Source organism: Tympanuchus pallidicinctus, unplaced genomic scaffold (genome assembly GCF_026119805.1).
Source record: "Tympanuchus pallidicinctus isolate F22 unplaced genomic scaffold, pur_lepc_1.0 scaffold20, whole genome shotgun sequence".
Classification (NCBI taxonomy): domain Eukaryota; kingdom Metazoa; phylum Chordata; class Aves; order Galliformes; family Phasianidae; genus Tympanuchus; species Tympanuchus pallidicinctus.
The window spans coordinates 13,831,968-13,853,333 of NW_026294722.1; the positions used below are offsets into that span (position 1 = coordinate 13,831,968).

Below are 21,366 nucleotides of genomic sequence, written 5' to 3' on the forward strand. Positions count from 1 at the left end.
GGACACATGACCAGATGCCCAGTGGGGAAACAGGCCAGCTCCTCGGTGCCCTCCCTCATCGCCAGCTGGGGCTCACCGGTAGGTCTTGTGCAGCTCCATGATGCGCTCCTCCAGCTCCCGTGTCTGGTTGGGAGCAAAGCGGAGCTCACTGACATAGTTGCCTACATGTTCCTCAGCATCGTAGTCACCCAGTTCGGCCTGCACAGCATAGGAGCCCAGCAGGGCATGCGTGACGAAGGAGCAGGGCAGTCGCCCCGTGATGATATCTGCACGCAGCTGCAGGCACAAGTAGTATCTGCAAGAGGAAGCAGAGAGTAAGGGTGGGACAGAGGTGTGTGCTCTTAGAGCACTCTGTGACACTGCATGGAAAGGACACCCACACTGCTTGGCTCCCTGTGGGTGCTTCCACCTCCCACTGACACTTTCCCAGGCCCACTCTGCACAATTTAGAAGTGCCATGCACAGAGGCAGTGAGACGCTGACATCTATCCACCCTGTCCACCCAGCTGCTGCCCTGCCTGAGCACTGGCCCTCCACACACTCCTGCCCACTCCTCTGGAAGCTGCCTCAGCAGCTCTGCCCATCATGGACACACTGCCTGGGGGGCCCCAATAGCAAACCTCACCTTGTGATGTCCTCCGTGAGCTGAGCAGGGTCAGGAGGGTAAAACTTCACAGTGAAGGCAAAGTTCCAGGGCCCACCTAGCGAGGGAGCAGTAAGGGCAGGGCTTGTGATGGCTGCCAGCAGACTGCACAGAGCATCCAGGCATTTAAATAAAGTGTCCCAGGACTCCAAAAAAACCCAGTGCAGGGCAGGAACGAGGGAGCTCCAGAAGCCACAAGGAAGATGAACCCCTGAGAGTAGCTCCCAGCTGCTCTGGCCAGAAAGACTAATGTGATTTGGTCAAACAACCCAAACAGTTGAGGAGAGAGAAGCATCACAACCTTGGGAGTCATCATCTCAGATTGCTTCATGCCAAAATGCAAATCACAGCAAAAGTCATATACATCCCAGTGGGGTGACACCATGGGCACTGGCGCTTCTGCCTCACAAGTGCATGGTCTGGCAAGGCAGCATCATAAAGGCTCTCCTGTATCCTGGTACCCATCCAAGCAAGCTCACTCCATGCCTCCCACAGCCCCATCCTCCCCACTCAGGGCAGGAGGAAATGGCACAGACGGAGTGATGAGGTCTTAGCCACTCTCTCCCTGCTCTCCAATGCCACTTTGATGCTCACGCCTGTCACAAGCAGAAGGGGAGGCTGATAGGGCTAACACGCAGATGAATAAGCAATACCTCCAGGCCCCAGTCCTGCATCACACCTTGCAGGAACCTCCTATGTGCCTGTAGAGGGCACAGCGAGGACAGAGCAGTCAGGGGCATCACACTGGGGTCAGGGTGAAGGACAGATGTGGGAATGGGGAGAAAGTGAGTTTCCCTACTGCAGTGGCTGAATTCACACAGGGCCCAGTTTCCAGCCACTTCCAGCCCAGGCTTCCCATGCATGACATCCTGGAGCTTCAGGTGCCCAGCTGCATCCTGGCCTTGTCCCATGACCTGCCTGGAACCCATTGAAGGCAGAAAGTTACAAGCAGCAGCAAGGGCTCAACCATGAACACTACCTGGGGCCAAGCTACCTGGGAGACCTGTGGGCCCCAGCACTTGTAGGGAAGTTGCCCTCACCAATTACTTACTGCGGATCTGCTTCTTGATCTCCTTGGAGGGGTCCAGCCAGTTCTGAAAGGAGGAGACAGCATGTCAGATGGCAGGCTGCCCTGCTCAGCAGTGGGGTGGCTACAGAGGGGTCCCCCAGGCTCACCTTCTGGCTGTCGGAGTCGCAGAAGGTGAGGCCAAAGTAGTCCTTCTCCAGGAGGTTGAGGTGCTCACATACCATGTCAAAGAGAACCTGGCCTCGGGCATGCTTCTGCAGGAGATATGGAGATGCTCACAGGGAGCCAGAAGACAAAGGCATCAGGGGAGGGTGGTGCCAAGCCAGGGCGATTCAGCCAGCCCAGGCACCTCTGACCCATACCACAGGGCTGGCACAAACACACCCCAAACCTCTTGGGAGATGATGCTGCCTGAAGGACAAGCTCCTTCCCAACACCCTCCCCAGCTGCAAGTGGTGGCCAGATCCCAAGGCACAGCAGGACGAAAGAAAGGCATGAAAAGTCTGAGCCACATGCTGCGATGGAAGGGCCCTTGTTACCCAGCCCTTTGAACTTCCCTGCATATTTTTGCTTCATACTAGTGTCAGTGAGGCAATAAGGATCGCTTATGGAGATGCCCATGTGTTTATCCCACACTCACAGCCTTCTTGGCCCAGGAGACCCAGACCTCCTATCTCTGAGGCACCCATTCCTTCAAGTACCTCCACCAAGCAATCTGACACTGGAGCCAAGAGCACCACTCACACAGAAACTAGCACTGCTCCAGCATCCCACTGCTGACAGACTCCCAGCGTCGAATTCCTCCTGACCTCCAAATCTTTTTCATTTCACTCAGCAGTAACCACACCCTTTCTGTTATCCTCCCTTTCCTGCTGACCCAGACTTCCAAGGCAGGATTTCAGTGCATAGCATCTCAAGGGCTACCACATCAAATGGTTTGACCTCTCTTTTTGATTTTTACAGAATTAAATATTAACAATCCCTGTGTGCAGGCATGGCAGAACTATTTCTATGGAGCCTAGCAAAATGAAAGAAGAAATTCAGCACATATCTTTCTGCGCTAAACAATTTCTTCTCCTCTCCCCTATGCCCCAAATGACTTCTCCAGAGAGCAGAAGCTCCCTCTTTGCTGAGTCAACTCTATGCTTTGCACTGCAACAAAGAAGTCAACCTTACCATGAATAAAGTCCCGCATGCCCCAACACACTGCCAACATCAAGCACTGGGAACAAAAACAGACTAAAAACAAAGCTCAGCAGGAGCTGGGACTGTAAAGCTCTGCTTTTCCTAAGCTTGGCGAGAAGTATTGTTCTGATAATGAAGCAGCCAGCCACTGTACAACCCAGCTTTCTGTTTGCATGCAGGTTTTGCTTGGAAAACACAAATTGGGCCTGGAGAAGGATGACACCACCTCATGCTGTTTCAGGGCTGACCAAACTCTCTCCTTTGTCCCATGAGCCTACTGCAGTCATGGCAAGTGCTCTGCTCCAGTTCCTATTCGAGGGAGCTTACATTTTCATGAGGATCCATCTTGCCACAGTCACTAAGGCTTGCTGTGGCAGACCTTACCACTGAAATGACAGTCAGGGCTGCCGGAGCTGAGACACCAAGGCCATTATTGCCAGTGCTGCAGCACAAAGGCCAGCCCCCCAGCTCCCAGTAACTGCCTTGGGGCACTCACTTTTCCAGTGCAGCCACAGAGAGCAGGAAGCTACATTCATTAATCCTGCACAGTTGAGACCTCATAGAACCAGGACCTGCATACAGATGCAGGTCTGCTATGCGCAGCCAGACTCACAAGCTGCTGTCACCATGCTGGGAACAAGACGCCTTCACTCACTCATCAGCAGCAAGTGCAAAGGTCTCCCTGGCAAAGGCTTGAGGATTTCTGCTTCTGAACAGTCTCAGCATTTGCATTTTTCACATAAAGTTTCTCAGAAATGTCCCTCTCATCAGGAAGATGCTACATGTCAGAGAAGTGCTGTCCCCTCGATCCTGCAGGCAGGAGACAGCAGCACAAGTGAGGGACAGAAATGTGCTCTCCTAGCAAACACCCCTCCTCTGAGCAGGCTCAGAGCCTCCTCCCCAGACCCATACTGCAGGAACCAGTCCAAACTCTACCCTTGATTTAATGCTGGGTGTTTCCTCACTGCGCTGATAGCAGCTCAAGCAGCCCTGGAGTGTATCCCAGCATAAGGCTGCCTCTGGTGGGCACCAGTCCGTCTGTTCCTTCCTGCAGTGACAGCCACTACCAGACAATCATGTGCTCACACTACATGTGTGTGATGGTGCACAAATAGTGAGCAGACATGTGCCCAGAGCAGGGTGCCTGGCCCACTGCCCTGCCCGCACACACGACGCATCAACAGCACATATGAATCACTTTTGTTTACACACACACACACACACACACTACTGCCAGGCTTCAGCACACCTCCCAAACAGTCCCTGCGCTGCTAGCTCCATGGGGAGGAACAGAGAGGGATGAGAAGATGAAAACAGTGAGGATGGGGTAAGGTGCAGTTTGTAGCACTGCCAAACTGTGTGTGGGTCTGTGTGCACACACAAACCTGTCTGGGAGAGCCATGTGTGCCTGCACACGTTGGCCTCTTCACACAAACACACGCACACATATCCTTTGCCTTGGCATGCAGGACAGCAAACATGCTGCACTCCTGAGGTGTCAACAGATACACTGGCATATGTATGTGTCATGCACATATTTTCAGGCACATATTTGAAGGCAAAGCTTTTTCTCCAACTTCTGCTTCCTAGACACTGTTTTTGATAGCAACTAGCTAACAAATTTGGGCACTCTGGGCTGAAACTGCCTTCTAGGGTCTGTCTCCCCAGCCTTTTTCTTTGTTTTGAAATTCCAACTTGAACAGTTATTCCTGTGGATCATTTGTCTGTATAAGAAGTACTACAAAGCTGTCCTTGGAAGAACCATGACACTGGGGATTTGCTCAAGACCAGCCTTGGGCTGACACATCTCCTATTCAGTTCCAGCGTACCTTCCCCAAGCACACGACTCACCTCCACTTCACACTCATACTCAGAGGCATCGAGCAGGGTCACTCTGCAGAGAGCACTTTTGACTTTCTTGTTGATTTTCTGGGGTGACTTCTGGGTCTTGCTAGGCGTTGTTTTGTCAGATAGCCCATCTGTCTCGCTGTAGTCCTTCTCCTCCATGTCTGTGCCCTGGAGAGTGAGAGATGCACATGGTAACCTGGCATCACTGCAAGGATGGAAGCCTCTGCTTCCATCCCTTAGCAATGCAGTACTCCATGCTACAAGCAGTTCCCCCATCCCACGCTGTTTTGGTATAGTCATGGATGGACTCTGGAAAAAGTATGCCTGTGAGTCTGGTGCTGGTTCAGCAGTTGAGACCTCCCTGCTCGGGAAGCTGAGGCAGCTCTATGGCTGCTGGCAGCATTGGCAGCAGTGTGGAGCTGAGGCTCCCTGCCTGGTGGTGGCCATTGGGGTGTACCTGTTGCTCCCAGCCTTGCTGAAGTAGCTCAGTTTCTAGGATGCTTGGCCACCTGCTGCCTTCTGCCCTTAGTGCAAGCACGAAGCTCATCTGCTGACCTGCACAGGCTTCTCATGTGCATGCCCAGCCTGCAGTGCTCAGGACACAAATTGCTACTTGAGAAAGTGGCTGGGCAAAGCCCGCATCTTGCTTACAGTGCCCCTGCCCTGCAGCAGGGAGCATGCCCAACCTTCAGGGAAGGATAAGAGGCTGCAAAGTCACAGCACACCAGAAAACAGCACTTATAAAGGGTCTGGCATATAACAGCTAGGGCTCCCTCCTCCCTGCAGGCAGCAGTTTGTGGGCTGGGTATGCCAAGTGCCCTGTTCTGGTCTGACACCAAGAGCTGCTGGAAACAGCTGGAAGCTAAAGCTACCTTCAGTCACCCAGAGCCATCCTTTCCCTCCTGGGCTCCTCTCACTCTCACTCACCGGCTCTGTGTTCCGGCTGTCAGGTTGTGCTCCAGGCTTCTCACTGGCCTCGGCAATGCTGGCAATGCCAGCAGCTGTGGCAGCAGGGCCGTGTGTGGCTGCCTCCAGCTGCTGCTGCGGGGCCTCCTCCTGCACGTTCTTCACTTCTGAATCAGGGCCCATCTCTGTCGTCATGGCTGCTGGTCACTCTGCCCCAGCACTGTAAAAGAGCAAGACAGAACTCCTCACACCCACTGCACAGCCCTGCATGCACCATGGAGACGTGGGTATGGAGGATGCAGTTCAGGGTCCACTCTTAAATTCAGAAGAAAAAATATATTTATCATGGATACAATATCTATATTATATATGTAAGATATATTATGAAATTGACTAAAGGTTTTTTTCTGGGAGGAAAAAAAGTCAGGCTGTGAGTCAGGTCAAAACACTGCATTCACACAGGAAACTGCAAACGTGGACAGCTTCACACGCCGCATCTGGGATGGCTGTTTTTCCCTCTGGACTTCCCAGCCCGCTGTGTTCCCATGGCCGGCGTGGTCAAAGCCCACATGGCAGATGGGACCTCTGCCTCCAGCTCCTGGTCTGTACACCATGCAAATGCAAAGCTGGGGCCAGGAACACAGCAGAAAGCAGTTTCAGTGCTTACTGTCCTTCACTGGGGTGCTGAGTTACAGATTTTTGAAACCTTTATATTGTCCTCGTCCTTCCGATATTATACTTTGTAGCACAGTATCTCCGTCTCCCAGAAAAGCTGCAGCGAATGCAGGAAAGAGAAACAAAGAGAACAAACCCGCTCCACGCCATGGACACTGCTGCCCGGGGGATGGCAAAGTTGCTTGGTGACACTGCATCCCGCCACTGACAGCCCTGTGAGTCCCACCTAGCCACACGCTCTGCAGCATGTATGAGAGAGCAAGAGCCAGGTCAGAGCCACAACCCAGGATAGTCAGAAACAGACAGCTGCCTCTGTGCCGGGCCCAGCTGGGAGCTGGGACAGGGAAGGGGACAGGCAGGTCCTGTGGCAAGGGAGAGCTCTGATCCTGCTAACCCCGAGTGCTTGGCTGAGGGCAAGAGAAGGGCTCTGAAGGTCACTGCCAGTTTATTTTTTCCATGGAGGAAATGCAACAGAGGGCTGCTTTTCAACTTCAGATTAAAATTTACATGCTCTCTGTATGAATCACTTCAAAACACTTCTTTTAATTAATACGGGATCTCTACATGAAAGCAATCACTCGGGCCCCAAACCACCCTGAATTATTCACTGAAAGTTTCTAAATTTTCTTCCCCCCATGCCCACACATTGAGCCCCAAGGAACAGTCTCAGCTCTGGCACAGAGTTTGCCCAGGGGTGGCAGATGGGGCTGCACTGCCACTCTCCCGCTAGCACTGCTCTCCAATCTCCAGCTCAAAGCTTCTGGTTGAGGATGAGGAGGCTGAGCCAGGCTGGCTTGTGAGTGCCCACTCTGTGGGGCTCAGCCTGGCCCTGCCGCCCTATGCCATCCACACTTGGCCCCAGCAGCAGCGCTAGCCCCTGTCAGCACATGGGGCATCTGCTTGGAAGACTAGCTCTGGGGACCGTGCTTTTGGCTCTAAGTAGGAGGAGTTGCTGAGGCTGTTGAGAGCACGGATGCAGGAGTTCAGGGTGGCTGAGCCTACATGCAAAGTCACCAGTGCAAGGACAGTGTCCCTAGCCAGGTGTCTGATGTGGCCCCCAAACCCATCACTTCCTTCTTCTGCCATGGCCTGGCTGCTCCTTCCCACTTCCCTCCACCCTCTTCACTGGTCCCAGTGGGGGTGGGCTCATGCATTCCCCTCCAGCTCTGCTGGACACAGGTGCTACCCAGCTCCTTGGCATCATCAGACCACCAGCACCTGCTGCCCCTGCTGCAAGAGGGACCAAGGGCTCACAGTGTGTGAAAAGCAAACAGGGCCCTTTCCAGGGGGGCCCATCAGGTCCGTCCCTGAGTCTGTTCCCACCACAGCAGTGTGAGCACCCAGGAGGGACAGCAGAGCCCCACAGTGCTCCCAGGCTCAGGGCCCAACTGCAAAGCCCATAGAAGCTGCGGGCTTTTTGTTGCAGCTGCAGCTTGATGCTAGTGGAGCTTATATGGCTGTGGCAGGTTGGGACAGAGTTGCCACTTGGAAAAGCATCACAGTAAGCATGCCTGCACCACAGTCTGTAACTAATAAGTTCTGCGAACCAGTGCCTGGTGTGAGACCTCCCCATCTCGCACAGTGCCACATTTCAGCAGCCCCAATGAATAGAGCCCCATGGCTGCTGCCGAGCCCCAGAGGTCGTGGCACAGCAGAAGGGGCACATCTTGGGGGAAGGCAGGAGCAGGCACAAAGCCACTCAGCCTCTAAGGTTGATGTCTGCTTCATGCAGAACCCCCTCCACCATGCTTGTCCTGCACAGGATGGGAACCGCTGCCAGTGAAAGAGAGGGACAGAGCTATGGAGGAGCCCTGGAAGCACAACACCTCCCAGCTGAACCCTGCAGATGTGTCTGGCCCAGGCACAGCCAGCACAGGCCTAGATGGCCACACTGTCGCTGCCTCACTCCTGGGCACAGCCACAATGGATGCAGTGAGGACCCACAGGGAAGTTGGTGCCACATCCGCATAGACAGCACCAGGAACCAGCAAGGTGAGGGACGCCCAGGGCTGGCCAAGCTCTGGGGGTGAGTCTTGGCCTGGCTCCTCTTGTACCTGAGGATAGTAGAATCCAGCATGACACTGCCACCCTGCACCGTCTGCACTCTATCACACGGCCCATGCCTGCTGGAAGCCCAGCTATGGGAGGAGGCCTCCAATATAAGCAGGAGTGCCAGTGAACCAATCATTTCCACAGTGCTTGGATGTCCAGCATGCCAAGGCACCTTCAGAACTTAGTTACAGACGGGGGGAGCACCTGAGATGAGGCAGCTGCCCCAGCTCTGTCCTGCAGCCACATTACAGTTTGCCTTCCTGCCTGGCTTTCCCATCTCCCTCCATGTGTGTAAACATGGCCCTGGCTTCTAGCATATTGTTAGCAAGCAATTCCATTCCCTTCTTTCCCCAGGGAGCCCAATCAGTTCATTTTCCCCATGGTTTTTGCTGCAGTTCTCAGAAGCTTCAAAACCAGAGAGTGTTTATTACTGGAGCATCTCTGTGAATTAAGCAGGAATTGTCAATGTTTGAAAGACAGAGACGCTTCCAGATAGCAAGAGGCTGGCTGTGCAGAGCGCTTGCCACCTCACTGTACTTTTCAGACGCAAAAGCCAAGCTCCTACCACCTCCCCTTTGCAGAAAGCTCAGCGCTTCTGCAGAGACCACATATGGCGAATAATGGGTGGGAGAAAGGCCATAAGTCTCAGCAAACTGCCAAAGGGACAGCTTCATCGACACACCACAGAGTGACAGGAGAGGTTTAGATCCCAATCGCTGCCACACTGATTGAGATCAGTGGAAATGCTGTCCCACTTTGTTCCTAAACAATACCTAGAGCGGGACAGGACCCCAACCTGCAGGCAAACAGCCTCTGTGCCATCCCATCACTCTCATTCATTACACGGTACCTGGGATGAAGTTGTGCCATATGCAGAGCCCACTGCCATACTAGCCCACCACAAGCTGCCCTGTGATTTCCATTTCAGAAGAGGATCAAAGCACTTAGTGGTGGCTGTGCCAGCAGCTTCCACTGAGCTCTGCTTTGCACCAAGCTCTGCCAGGACTGCAGATCATGCTCCGGTGAGGGAACGTGCTGCCCCGTATGTGCCTGCTGCTCACTCTCCCACTCCAGCACCTTGCCCTGCCCTTCTCACACAGCCTGGCTGTGTTTGCTCCATGAATCCCCTTTCACTTGTCCCAGATGGCTAAAGGCTCTGCCCACCCCACGTGTTACTCCAGACCCCTTTGCTCTCCAGCTCTTGAGCCGAGCTGCTGAAACAGGCATGTTAGAACAACAACTGCAAAGAAACCTTCATGGGATCATATGCAGGCCTGCAGTGCCTATGTTCTCCCACCATCTCCCTGATTCTCTTTTCGTTGGTGTTTTCCTCTTCATCTCCATCAAGCTGGGTGTGGATTCACGGATTTCCCAGACACTCTGCCCCCACACTTCCACAGCGCATCACAGCTCAAGCCTCCGCAGTGTTCCCCTCCCAAAGTCTTCCCTTCCCTGCTGCCTCCAGACAAGCAGGGTTTCACCCAAGCCTGCTTTCTCCTTCTACTTCTCATTCACTCAGTGCTGCTCATTCACTCAGCTTTAAGGCTGAGCAATCCCCCTTGATCCTAGGCTCAGCTTTCCTCTCCTTGCTCCCCACTGACGATGCTGCTATGCAGCAGTAGGGACTGAAGAGATTTCTATGTTTCTGAAGCATCACACACAAGTATCCCTGCAAAGCCCCCTGTGCTGAATACCTGAATGCACCCCCCATCGGTGCAGCCAGGCTGGTCAGAGCTCCACATCAACCAAACCACATTTCGTGGTTCTCTCTCACCACTGTGTACAGCAGCTGCCAAGGGCTCCATGGGGCTGCCAGATAAAAACTACTGCCAAGCTGCAGGACAGACAGCAGCTGTGGGACAGGCAGCTGCTGTAAGAACAACTAGAGATGATGGCCACAGCAGCACTGGTGGGGGGAGCCTTGTCTCCTAGCACTGCAGGCAGCTGGGGACTCGCAGAGCCTGAAGCAGCCCCACTTGAACATGGCTAGCCTGCTGCACTGTGGTGGACAGCCCACAGCACCATACCTGCAGCAGTGAGCCGTCTGATGTGCAGTGCTGCTGCAGGACCTGCAGCGAGGCCAAAAAAATCCCAGTGGCTGCCTTGTTGACACTTGGGTGAGAAGGTCAGAAACACAGGGTGCTCCCAGCTCCTGTAGAGTGAATATCACTGCTCCCCATACAGGGTTGGCAAGAACAGAGATCTGCACTGTCCCAAATGGTTCCCTTGCTGGAAAACAGTCCCTCCCCCCCTGCCCAGGCTCTAGGACCTGCAACATACCCAGGCTCTGCTCTGCTAGGCAGGTGCTGCTGGTGAGAGCCCAGATGCTGCAGCTGCCCGGACCAGCTGGCCCCCCAAAAAGCCGCAGTGCTACAGAGCATCCTGAGTGGTTCCTACCTTGGTGAGAGCTCCTTGTCCTCATGCTGCCAGCACAGCTTCTCCACTGGGCTGATGCCACACACAGGGCAGTGCTTTCTGCAGAGCAGCCGCTTCCTCGACTCCAACACCCCCGCACATTGATTGATGTGTACTGCAGCCGCAGCAGAGCTGGGAACTGGGCTGCCTTCCTGCCTGCCCGCTGGCATCCCTCAGCTCCCCCCACAGTGCTCAGACTCCCACCTCACTGGGAGCTCTGTGCCTGAAACACAGCCTCTCACTGTGGCACAGACCCTGCGTGGAAGACTGTGCCAGCTCTATCTGCCTCCTGTTCAACACTCAGCCTCTCTGACCTGCAAACATCTGACTCATCCTGGTCCAGGTACCAGAGAACAAGCTGCAATTCTTCCGGCATCCTTCTCAAACACACCAGCAGGGAAGGCGCTTTGTCACTCAGCTGCAATGTGGGGTTTTCAGCAAGGAGCTAGATCCACTACATAGTTTCATCCTGAGTCAGTACAGCAATTCTCTGCATCATACAGGTCTCCTGAACAGTTCATAGGGCAGAAAACACACTTCCTCTGAAAGCCGAGCACCCCGCTTGCTCTAGTTCAGCAGTCAGCTTGGAGATGTACTGACAGCAAGAGCTGAACAGAAGCTCTTCCTCAACCCTGTCCACAGCAAAGAGCAGAGCGTGACATCCAGCACAGCTCCACTCATGACACATGTGGCTCCTTGTGTCACTCTGCGCATCAGGGAGGAACTTCAGCATGGAGTAAATACTGACAGCTGCACCACAGAGATGTACTGTATCTCATGGTTCTTGAAAGCACAAAGTGCCCAAGAGTATCCACAACTAACATTGTCACAGCAGAGGGATGGATCCTATCTTCAGTGAGTGGTGGGAAACCCTAGGGCACTGGTAGAGTTGCTGTGGAACATTCTGGGTATTGCCCAGCACCTCAGCCTGAGCAGCCCATGGCAGGCAGGCAGAGGGGGAGCTGCACTCAATCCCACATTGCCTGAAGCACTAAGTTTTGCAGAGAATGACTAGATCCAGGGTCAACCTGCAGCCCACCTGGGGCTGACTGGGGCTTACAGAGGTAACCAGCTCAGAGATGGGCAGCTTTCAGTGCCAGGCCACTGGGTGTTCTCATGCAGCATAGACTGCTGCAACAACAGAGATGTTTGTCAGGAGGAGCAGGGAGACACACAACTGCAAAATCACAGCCCATGGACCCAGCTTCCCCCAAATGATGCAGCAGTTGTGCATGCTCTTGCTCTTAGGGAGCATACCCACCAAAGGCAGAGGAAGAAACCCACTCTCAGCCCTGCTGCCCAGCTGCCCATCAGCATGAGCTCCAAAAACTGCCCACTGCTGACTTTGTGATACTCACAACTCTCTACTGTCAGGACCACACATTCCTCCCTTGCAAGCACCTGTACCCAGGGGAAACAGTAGAGCAGGGACCAGGCTGCAGCCCCAAGGGTAAGCCAGGCTGATGCTGATAGATCAAGCGATCACTCGTACAGGTGACAGTGAAGCCATCTGAAGGAAAGAATATGCCAAATGGTTTTGATGGGCCAAAGGTAACACTATCTGCCTGCAACATATCTCTGCCCTGAATCAGCACCATTCTATTTGTGCCAAAACAACCATAATGCCACAACACACACGTGGACATCTGTATTGTGTGGAGCACACAACACAAACATCTTTTATCTCTCCTGAAAAGACCAGTGAAAAAGGAGCTCAATTTTTGCCACAAATGATCCTGGTGAAGGAAATCACCTCTGCACTCTCCGACCAGGACCACAGCACAGCCCTGCAATGGGTTCCAAAATCTCCCTGCCCAGGTCTGCACAGGCCAAGCTGGCAGGTTGGCTGGACACAGACACCAGGCATACCAGCACAGCACGGCTTCACATCCCAGCAGTTGCCCTGCGTTGATCAGAGGTACACTGTGCAGGGGCTCCTCCACCTGGCCATCAGCACAAGACATCATAGACAGCAGGGACTTACCGCCCAAAGCAAGTAACACTGCCCAGGAGACTTGGCCACAAGGGCAGGTGGACCTAGCCCAAATCAAATGCTGAAGTCTGCAGTTAAAGAGCACGGTAGGTGCCACGTACACACATGAGGGTCTCAAACAGAACTACAGGGCCTGCTGCAGGATGGACGCCAGATGCGATGTGCACAGAGGATTCTGAAAAAGACGTTGGGACTTCAATGCCACACAGGTGGCAAGAGCATGGTTACAGCCAGGATCATACTGAAGGAAGCAGGAACCACTCAGAGCTTCTCAGCCAGCAAGAGATGTCAGGACAGAGCATGGACCAAGGCCTCGTCCCAAACTTCTCTGAATAGCAAGTCCATAATTAAAGGCACAGATAAGTGAGCATCTTCCCTGGTCACTTTGGAAATGTGGGCACACATCAGCCCCACAGCCCTGTGAGTGCCCCACTGCACTACCCGGGCAGGCTCTGAAAGCTGACCTGGTCTTTCCCCAGCAGCATATGCACTTGAGGATGTGACCCCTGTCAACCCAGCAGGATGGAGTCTCCCACCACAGCTAAGCAGCTCAGCTGGCAGGACATTGTTCCAACCCAGCCTGATCTAGTACCACTTATCTCCAAGCATTCGGTGGCAAAACCGCCTGGATGCTTGGGAGAAGCATCCCAATAAGATAATCCTGCCCACTCTCATGGGATAGCAGCCACTTCACAGCTCCCAAACAAAGGGGAAATGTGGAGGGCACAGATGATTCAGGTTCCTCAAGGCACAGAGCCAGAATCCTCCACCAGTGCCTATTATGGCCATAGATCTCCAGCACCAGCTGTGGGACCAGGTGCATGGTGGGGCTGCAGGCAAGAAGGAACAGGGAAGAAAGCAGGGGGACAAGTCAGGTCAGAGCTGAGAGGAAACAAAAGACAGACAGGAAGAGGAGGAGAAAAAGGGGAGATGGTGCAGACAAGGACCATGAGACCATAACCATCGCTCAGATAGGACTTGACACATGATGAGAAGGACCTAATTTATTATGCCACACACACCACCCAACACAACAGCTAAACCTCCTGGCCATTGGCAGTGCCGTCCACAGCAGAGAGCTGTACCAGGCACTGCCCCAGACCCACTCCTTGAACACCGAGCTGCTTGGTGCAGGCTAAGCAGTACCGTGTAACGCCTCCATCATCTGATCCACTCTTAATGGTGTGAAATGGTGCCAGCTCTCCAGGGCAGCTTGGGAAAAACAGCAAAATTACCTCAGTCCTTAGCAAGAAGCAATGCCCTCCAGCAGGGGCAGGAAGGCACCTGAGCCCCAGGGATGCCAGGCAGAAAGGGACCTGTAGAGCCTGGCATGCGCACGTGTCAGGCTGGACATGCAGAACTGCCACTAAGACGTGCCAAATCTTTCAGGAGATACACCCAGATCCCCCCCAATGCCTTCATTGGTAAGGAATGCCCAGGGAAGGCAAGGATGACTGCAGCCCTTTTCTCTGCAGACAGTAAAGGTCCTGCCAGCCCACTCTCAGGAAAATGCTCTTAATTCCATGGCTCCTGGAGGTGACTATGGGATACCGAGGGTGCTCACGGCCAGACCCATGAGGAGAAGGCAGCTCAGTGCTCTGAAAGTTTGTCCTCTCTGGGTTCAACACCAAGCAACAAGACATAGTCCCAACAGGAGGTGGGAGCAGCAGCATCCCTCCTACTGCACAAACATCTGAGCCAGCAAATACATGGACTGAGGCTTTACATCTTTCAGCTGCAAACATCCAGATACCTGCATGAAATCCCAAGCTGGGGAGGCAGAGGGAATGTAGGACAGAAGCGAGACACTGATAAAGCAACTGAATACAGACAGAACGAAGACACTGCACTGAATGGGGACAGGGCTGGGGTGCAAGGCCCAATGCATGTGGGCTATGTGGGAAGTGCAAGGCCATTGCTAGGGCAGCCACAGAGATGGCAGGTGCAGCTTTTACAACAGCTTGGGTGTTTTAGGCCATATCACCTCTTCTTGTGAGTCCTAGTCTTTCTGAATGCTGAAAGACATCAGCAGCAGGGCCAAGCAGTGCTGCATGCTGGCAGAGCAGGCACACAGCCCAACTATGTCACACCAACACAAGCTTGTAAGCACCCACTCAGCTCCAGCCTTTTTGAACGAGAACATGAACCATGCCCCCACTGCTGAGAACAGATCAAAGTAGGGTTAGGACTAAGAAATCCCAGAGCCAAATGAGTCTAAATGACAAGAGATGAGCATGCAAAACATGTTCTCCCCACCTATTAGCACTTGATGAGTCCCAAGCAGGCTCCCAGGAAGTCCAGAGCACAGCCAGCAGTGATCGTGAAGGGCCTGAGAAAAAGGGCAGGAGTAGCAGCAGCAGCCTGGCCACTGGTGAAGACTCACTGCACAAATGAGTAGATGTGCAAAAAAAGGAGGAATGTTGGCTTAAGCAGAACAAGGAAATATCCCAAGCTTCCCAGGCTGCTGCAGCAAAGGGGCCTCACAATCTCTGAATGTGCCCAGGCACAGAAGAAACAACCTTTTAGCAGGAGATTTGGCCTCCTTCCAAAGCAAGGATGGCTCTGAGGTCTTGGAGATGTTCAGGCTTTGCAGGCAATTATCAAAGATGAAAGACAAATATGTTAAAGAACAGATGGCTGAAAGGAGTGTAGAGAGAGAAAAGGAAAGGCAGCTTGGGACTGCAAGAGAGCAGCATACAGAATTCCTGCAGCTTACCTGCTCTGACCTGCACAGGGGACATAAGGGAACACTGCAGGGCCTCAGGGCACATAGGCAAATCCAGGGCTACTTTGGAAAACAGCTGGTGCGGAGGAGCCTCAGTCCTGCTCCTCTGTGCCACTGCCCTGGGGTGCCCCAACCCACACCACCCTTCGTGCTCAACATCATGGTGCCATGCAGCAGGCTCTGGGCTCTAGCCTGCCTCCTGCCACCCACCAAACGCTAGACATGCTCACTGTGCCCCAGGTACACAGGACAGTGCAGCCCAAGGGCCCCAGCGCTGGGGTCATCATAAGTGATGGATCTGTGCACAACCAGGTCACCAAGCAGCCCAAACTGAATCCTGAGCAGTGACAGCATTTCTGGCTGGCCTGATGACATTGCACAATCTGCCCTGTGTTGAGCTTGTGTGTTGTGGCAGCTGCAAGATGACAGGAACTTATGCCAGCCCCAAGGTTGCAAGGATGATCATCCCTCTCCTGTCTTCTTAGGGCAGCCTCCAGCCCTGCAGCCTCTGCTCCCCAACACACCAAGCAGCTCCCATTGGCCTGGGGAATCTCCTAGTGCCTTGTGCCAGGCTCACCCCTTCACTGTCTTAGATGGTGCCCCAGTGCCTGGGATCCCCAAAGATCCAGCAGGCCCCAAAGATCAGACCTGACAAAAAGCTCCCCAGGAGATCTGCTGGCTGGATTCGAGGTGCCTGCTGGGGGGAGAACTGTGGAGCCAATAGCTGAGACCCAGGCTTTGTTAGGCTTAGCATGGAGTGCCTCAGAGGTGACAACACAAGGGCTACCAGACCTCCTTTCCTAGCCCCAGAAGGGACAGCTCAGAGCACTGGGTAAGCTTTGGTGCACGGTCCAAGCACAGGGAGTAGGAGCAGGGTAGCAGCTCTCTGGACTGGAAACAGGACCCACTCAGCACTCCCACCTGTTCTCCATCACTTCCCCAGGGGACAAGGGTTCTGCTTTTAGAGGTGAGCCCAGCCCTGCACAAGGCAAGAAGTGTTCTTAGATGGGATAGCTGGTTTTCAGGAACAGATTTACCTTAATTCCCTCCCACCTTATACCCTTCATCCACCCCCAATTGTCTTTCAGGAACAATTAGTTCTGCCTGTTCTGCTTTTCATTTCTGCTTTATATTCAAGACAGAAAATAAAGCCACATTAATGCAGTGCCATAGCCACACAAACACAGTGACCACCAGGAATTCAGGTCTGATTCCCAAAGCCACCATAATGCTGGCCCCCAGCACGCCCACAGCGACCGGCACTGCAGTGCTCGCTTGTATTCTGGAGTCCCAAAATATACATGAGGCAGGGATGAATTACAGCAGCTGTGGGAAAAACTGTGACTTGGAAATTTCCATGCTCAACACCATTTAATGGATATGTGAAAGTAGGACCAACAAGGTGTCAAAGCAATGTGAACAGGTCACAGGACTGAGCAGCAGCCAGAAATAGTAACCAGGAGCCCGGCAATGTGAGCTGGGAAGGGACAAAAGTCAACTTCTGGAAATGGACGACAAGAGGCTCATGGAGTTGAACAACTTTTCTTATGTCACTCCGAGTCTTCTGTGCTAACAAAATCCTGTACTAGTCTCACTTCTTTTTGTAAGAATTTTTTGTATGTATTTGTAAGCAGCATTTGTCTCACCAGCCATCTGCCACAAAGCTACAGAGAATCTCTTCTCTGGCTTTTGAGAGGGCCCAGACACAGAATCTTAAACTGGAGACAAAAGGAAAATCCCTCAACAACTTGCAAAACAGTAGCAAACAAGTACTGCCACAAGTCTCCAGCTTGCTGCAGGACATCTGCACCTTGTCTACAAAGATCCCTTGGGTGTCCATAAATAAATCTCAAGCTGGCTATCATGAACTTGGACACACATGCATTGAAGACATGATACTCGAGGCTCTGACCTACAGCACCAAGGGCAGGGCTGAGCTTTCTGACAGGAATGGGCCTGTGGTGGTTCTGAAGATTCAAATCTCAAACTGAGGTTATCTGAGCCCAGAAAGGATGCAGAACAGTCCTGAGCAATTTTCTTTAAGCATGAAAATGATACTTGTTACCCACCTTTGAACTGATTCAGAATACCTCAATGCATTTAAAGGGATGTCCACACGTACTCAAAGATCACCTGCAAACTGCAGACGAGACTCCTAGCAGGACGGGCTGCTTCTTGCAGGGGCTGCCTGAAAAGAGGGGAGTGCCACCTCCTTTCTCATCCTCCGGCACACTATGGGATTACCTCCACTTGGTTTTCAAACCCATTCTGTCCACTCTCACCATTTCAATCACTTCAGAATGGGGCAGCAGCTTACAGCCACCAGCTCCTATATCCCAGGATCGACTTGTAATTTGAATTCCAGAACACGTGCACTCTGTGTAGATTCCAGGACTCCAGTTTAGGGGATTAGCGATGTCTCCCAGCACACACCCCACAAAGGAAGGACGCAATTGCATTTTCCACACTAGGGATGCATGTGACCATGGCCATATGCTGGCAGGCGCAGCCAAGCAGGGAGCTGTGCCCTCAGGCTGGGATGCCAGCAGCCAGATACCAGCTCCAGATCATTGAGGTGCCACAGCATGGAGCAGGGGAGGGCTGAGTTGCTCAGTGCTGGCATGCCTCACAACCAGGCTTGCTGAAAAAATGAGGGAAAACATCTTGTCTTCCTCTTCTCAAGATGCCCTTCTTCCAGACGATTGATTCCAGCCCTGTAGCAGCCCATGGTCTTGCAGCACCACTGTGACTCATCAGCACCCAAACTGCTGACTCACAGAGGTGAGGCTCCAGATGTCGCTGACGTAGAAGCTCTGATCTCTGCAGCCACCTGCACGCGTTCCCCTCAGCACTGCCCAGGCCCCGTGCTGCCTCCTCTGCAAGCCCCAGGGAGCTCACCACATCCTTTCATCAGCACTGCAAACACTGCAGCAAAGAGATGCTTCAAGTGGTCATTTAATCCCATTCAGCTCAATGCATAGAGCTGGTCCATCTATACCGGTCTGACAAGCCTTTAATAGTCTCCTGCAGTGAAAACACTTTTCCTTGCACATCAGCCTGCTTCAGGGCTTCATCCTCTGCACATTACACCCAAACCTCCTACCATGCAGTCCCTGTCCCCTGGCACCAGGGGAGAGCTCCTCTCTCCTTCTCACAATGTCTGGTCCTTCCAAGTATTGATGTGGAGGCCCTAAGAGAGCACAATGTCTGCAGAGCCCCTGAACCAAGTCACAGATAGCAGCTCAGGGAGTCTCTGGCCCCAGATGGGCTGCAGGACCTTGGAGCTCCTCTTTGCACAACTTTGTAAGAGCAGAAAACAACAGCAAAGACATGAGCAGTTGGGCACAGAGCACTGCTGTATCCAGATCGGGGAGCATTTGATTACTACTTCTGCCACTGGGGTCTTGGCCACACAGTGAGGGTCTGCTTCAAATGCCCCTCTATTCTTAGCTGGACAGACCGCATGCTTTAGACCTCCTCCTTGCCTGGCTTCTGCAGATTCTCCACCAGTCAGGATTGAAAGGCTCTGCTATTGCAGCACTGAGATTTACCTTTCAGTGTGTAACCACACATGCAGTACAGTAATGCTTTCTAAGACCTTTTATGCCCACACACTTGCCTTAAGTCCTCTGTTTCCCTCTATTTTCTGTCCTTCCTTCGGTTCAGTTACTGAGATGGATCCTCCTGTCTACAGGTAGCAAAGAGGAACAAAGGCATGAGCCTGGCACTACAGAAGATTGCCACAAACCAACCACAAGATGTTCCCAGTGTAACTGCAGAAAATGGTTTTCTTGGAGATCCTGCCTCACAAGCAATTAACAGATCTACCTCAAAGCCTGGCTGGTGATGGAGGGCAGCAGAGTCTCATCAAGGTTGTCTGGAATGTCCCCCATCTGAAGACAGGCGAAGTCTGCCTGCCCAGTTGGTTTAAATCAGCGTGACACTTTGCCAACTACTACAGACATGTAGGCTGGAGAAATGATTCCTTTCTAACATTGAGCACAGCCTGGCAAGCTTGGGCTGTTCAGCTGGCATACTCTGCAACCACTGACCTGATCCTGAGTTTCTGGGAACAATAAGGATGTCGGGCTGGTAAAAATATGTCAAACCAGGCCTGAAGAAGCAGCTGAGCACTGTGGTGAGCAGCAGATAGCAGCTTTTCATCCACAGGCCACATGACGGCCAAGCCTAGAGCTGCTGAGATATGCACTGGTCAAGTAGGACAAATACAAGGATGAGAATAGGAGGAAGGGATGATTCTGCAAAATCTCTACAAGCTTTTTGTCTCTGCCTTAGTGAGATGAGCACAGGGCCCTCCATGCAGACCAGCTATGGGGAAGCTGGCCCACTCCAGACTAAGAGCTCTCAGCCTTTTGGAATGAGGCTGGCAAGCTGCTCTCACGCAGTGAGATTAGACTGCATTGACACGTGTTGAAATTGTATTTGGACAATTATGTTTTGTATCATGTCAGCAATTGCAAAGAGCTGGGATATCTGCTTACTTGTCATGTGTTAGCCCAGCAGTGCAAACATTTGACCCTGGAACATGAAGCTGTGCTTTCCCAACACATCTTACAGACAGAAAAGCGCCTCCCCTGCACAAACAAACCACACCACTCCTCCAACGGCATTGCCTTCTGGAGACAGGCAGCAGCCTCCCATCACAACAACCCCTAGTTGCAGTGTCAATAAAACAGTCCATATGTATTTCACCAAGCTATCCTCAGAAAGCCTGGGTCAGCTCCCTCATGATGTGAAATCAATGGCATCGTGCCACACAGAAGTTGGGTCAAACATGAACAATGAGAAAGTTAGGGCCAAAAATGTGAAGTTAGGAAGTCACTGGGTTCACAGGGAGAGAGCAGGAATACAACACACTAGCCTTGAGTTAGGGCATGATGGCAGCTTGGCCACATTCCACAGTCCCTCTTCTGCCACCTGGCAGACTCTGCCTTGCTTTAAAAGAAAACAAAAACACACAGTCCTGCTGGCATCAGAAAACTAGGAAAGAACGCTGTGATCTGTGTCATGTTCCCAATGCTCCAGGAGGGCTCGGCAGCTCACCTGCCCAGCAGTACGTTCACCACCAGGCCGGTGGGACTGCACTGCTCTGAGCCCAAGCCTGTCTGAATGCAAGAGCATTATTTTCTCCTTCTTGCTGTCCAGCTCCCACCCACACACAGCAGTGAACAGCTGTTTCTCAAGACCCAAATCATTTTAAAACCAGGTTTCAGCCACCAGCTGAAACCCCCATCTTTTCAAGCGACACCTCCCAGCTGAATATCTAAATTCAGAAATAAACTGCTGTAACCCTTCCGGGTGGACAAGTCAAGAAGTCAAGAAATACCTTTCACACAGCACCATCAGCATGAAAATGAAGCTCTCTCAGCTGGTGGCTCAGGAGAGAGCATGATTCAGCTCTGCAAAACCACCACACATTTCTCCAGATTAAGGAGCTACTTGAGACATCTAACAGCAAACTGAAAAACTGGGCACAGATTGCAACTCGTGATGCCTGTGCCACATCCCATGTTGAGGTTTGCTTCCCTCCCTCTCTCATAAGGCCACCTAAGTTTGCCCAGTTCAGGGTTGGCTTCTACCCCAGCACCCAGTCCTACAGTTCGGGGCAGGACAAGAGCCCACTCCATGTCCAGCTCACTGCTAGACAAGCACCCCTGCAGCTGCTCTGCTGCTGGCAAATTCCTTATTTCCATGTTCCTCCTGCAGCCCATGAAGCTTCTGGTAGCAGTGACAAGCAGAGCTGGCCACACGTCCAGTCAGCGCATGCTGACTGTTGGCATGGGACACCATCCCATGGCCACAGCAAGCCACATCATCCCTAACAGCCTGAATGTCACAGCGCTGTGTACTGTGCAGGTCACCAACAGCCTGCTCAG

At 52.8% G+C, this 21,366-nt stretch overlaps 1 protein-coding gene across 5 annotated transcripts in view; it reads right to left on the reverse strand.

Annotated features, from left to right (window-relative positions):
- EPB41L1 (erythrocyte membrane protein band 4.1 like 1) overlaps positions 1–21,366 on the reverse strand; it is a 69,201-nt gene that overhangs the window by 27,368 nt on the left and 20,467 nt on the right. For all 5 annotated transcript variants that reach the window (XM_052683696.1, XM_052683697.1, XM_052683695.1 and 2 more), the window contains exons 3-8: positions 5,631–5,829; positions 4,707–4,871; positions 1,820–1,924; positions 1,695–1,737; positions 626–701; positions 77–295 (exon numbers count right to left, since the gene is read on the reverse strand). In XM_052683696.1, coding sequence (XP_052539656.1) covers positions 77–295; positions 626–701; positions 1,695–1,737; positions 1,820–1,924; positions 4,707–4,871; positions 5,631–5,804 — 782 coding nt within the window. In that variant the 5' untranslated portion in view covers positions 5,805–5,829. The remainder of the gene's footprint in view (positions 1–76; positions 296–625; positions 702–1,694; positions 1,738–1,819; positions 1,925–4,706; positions 4,872–5,630; positions 5,830–21,366) is intronic.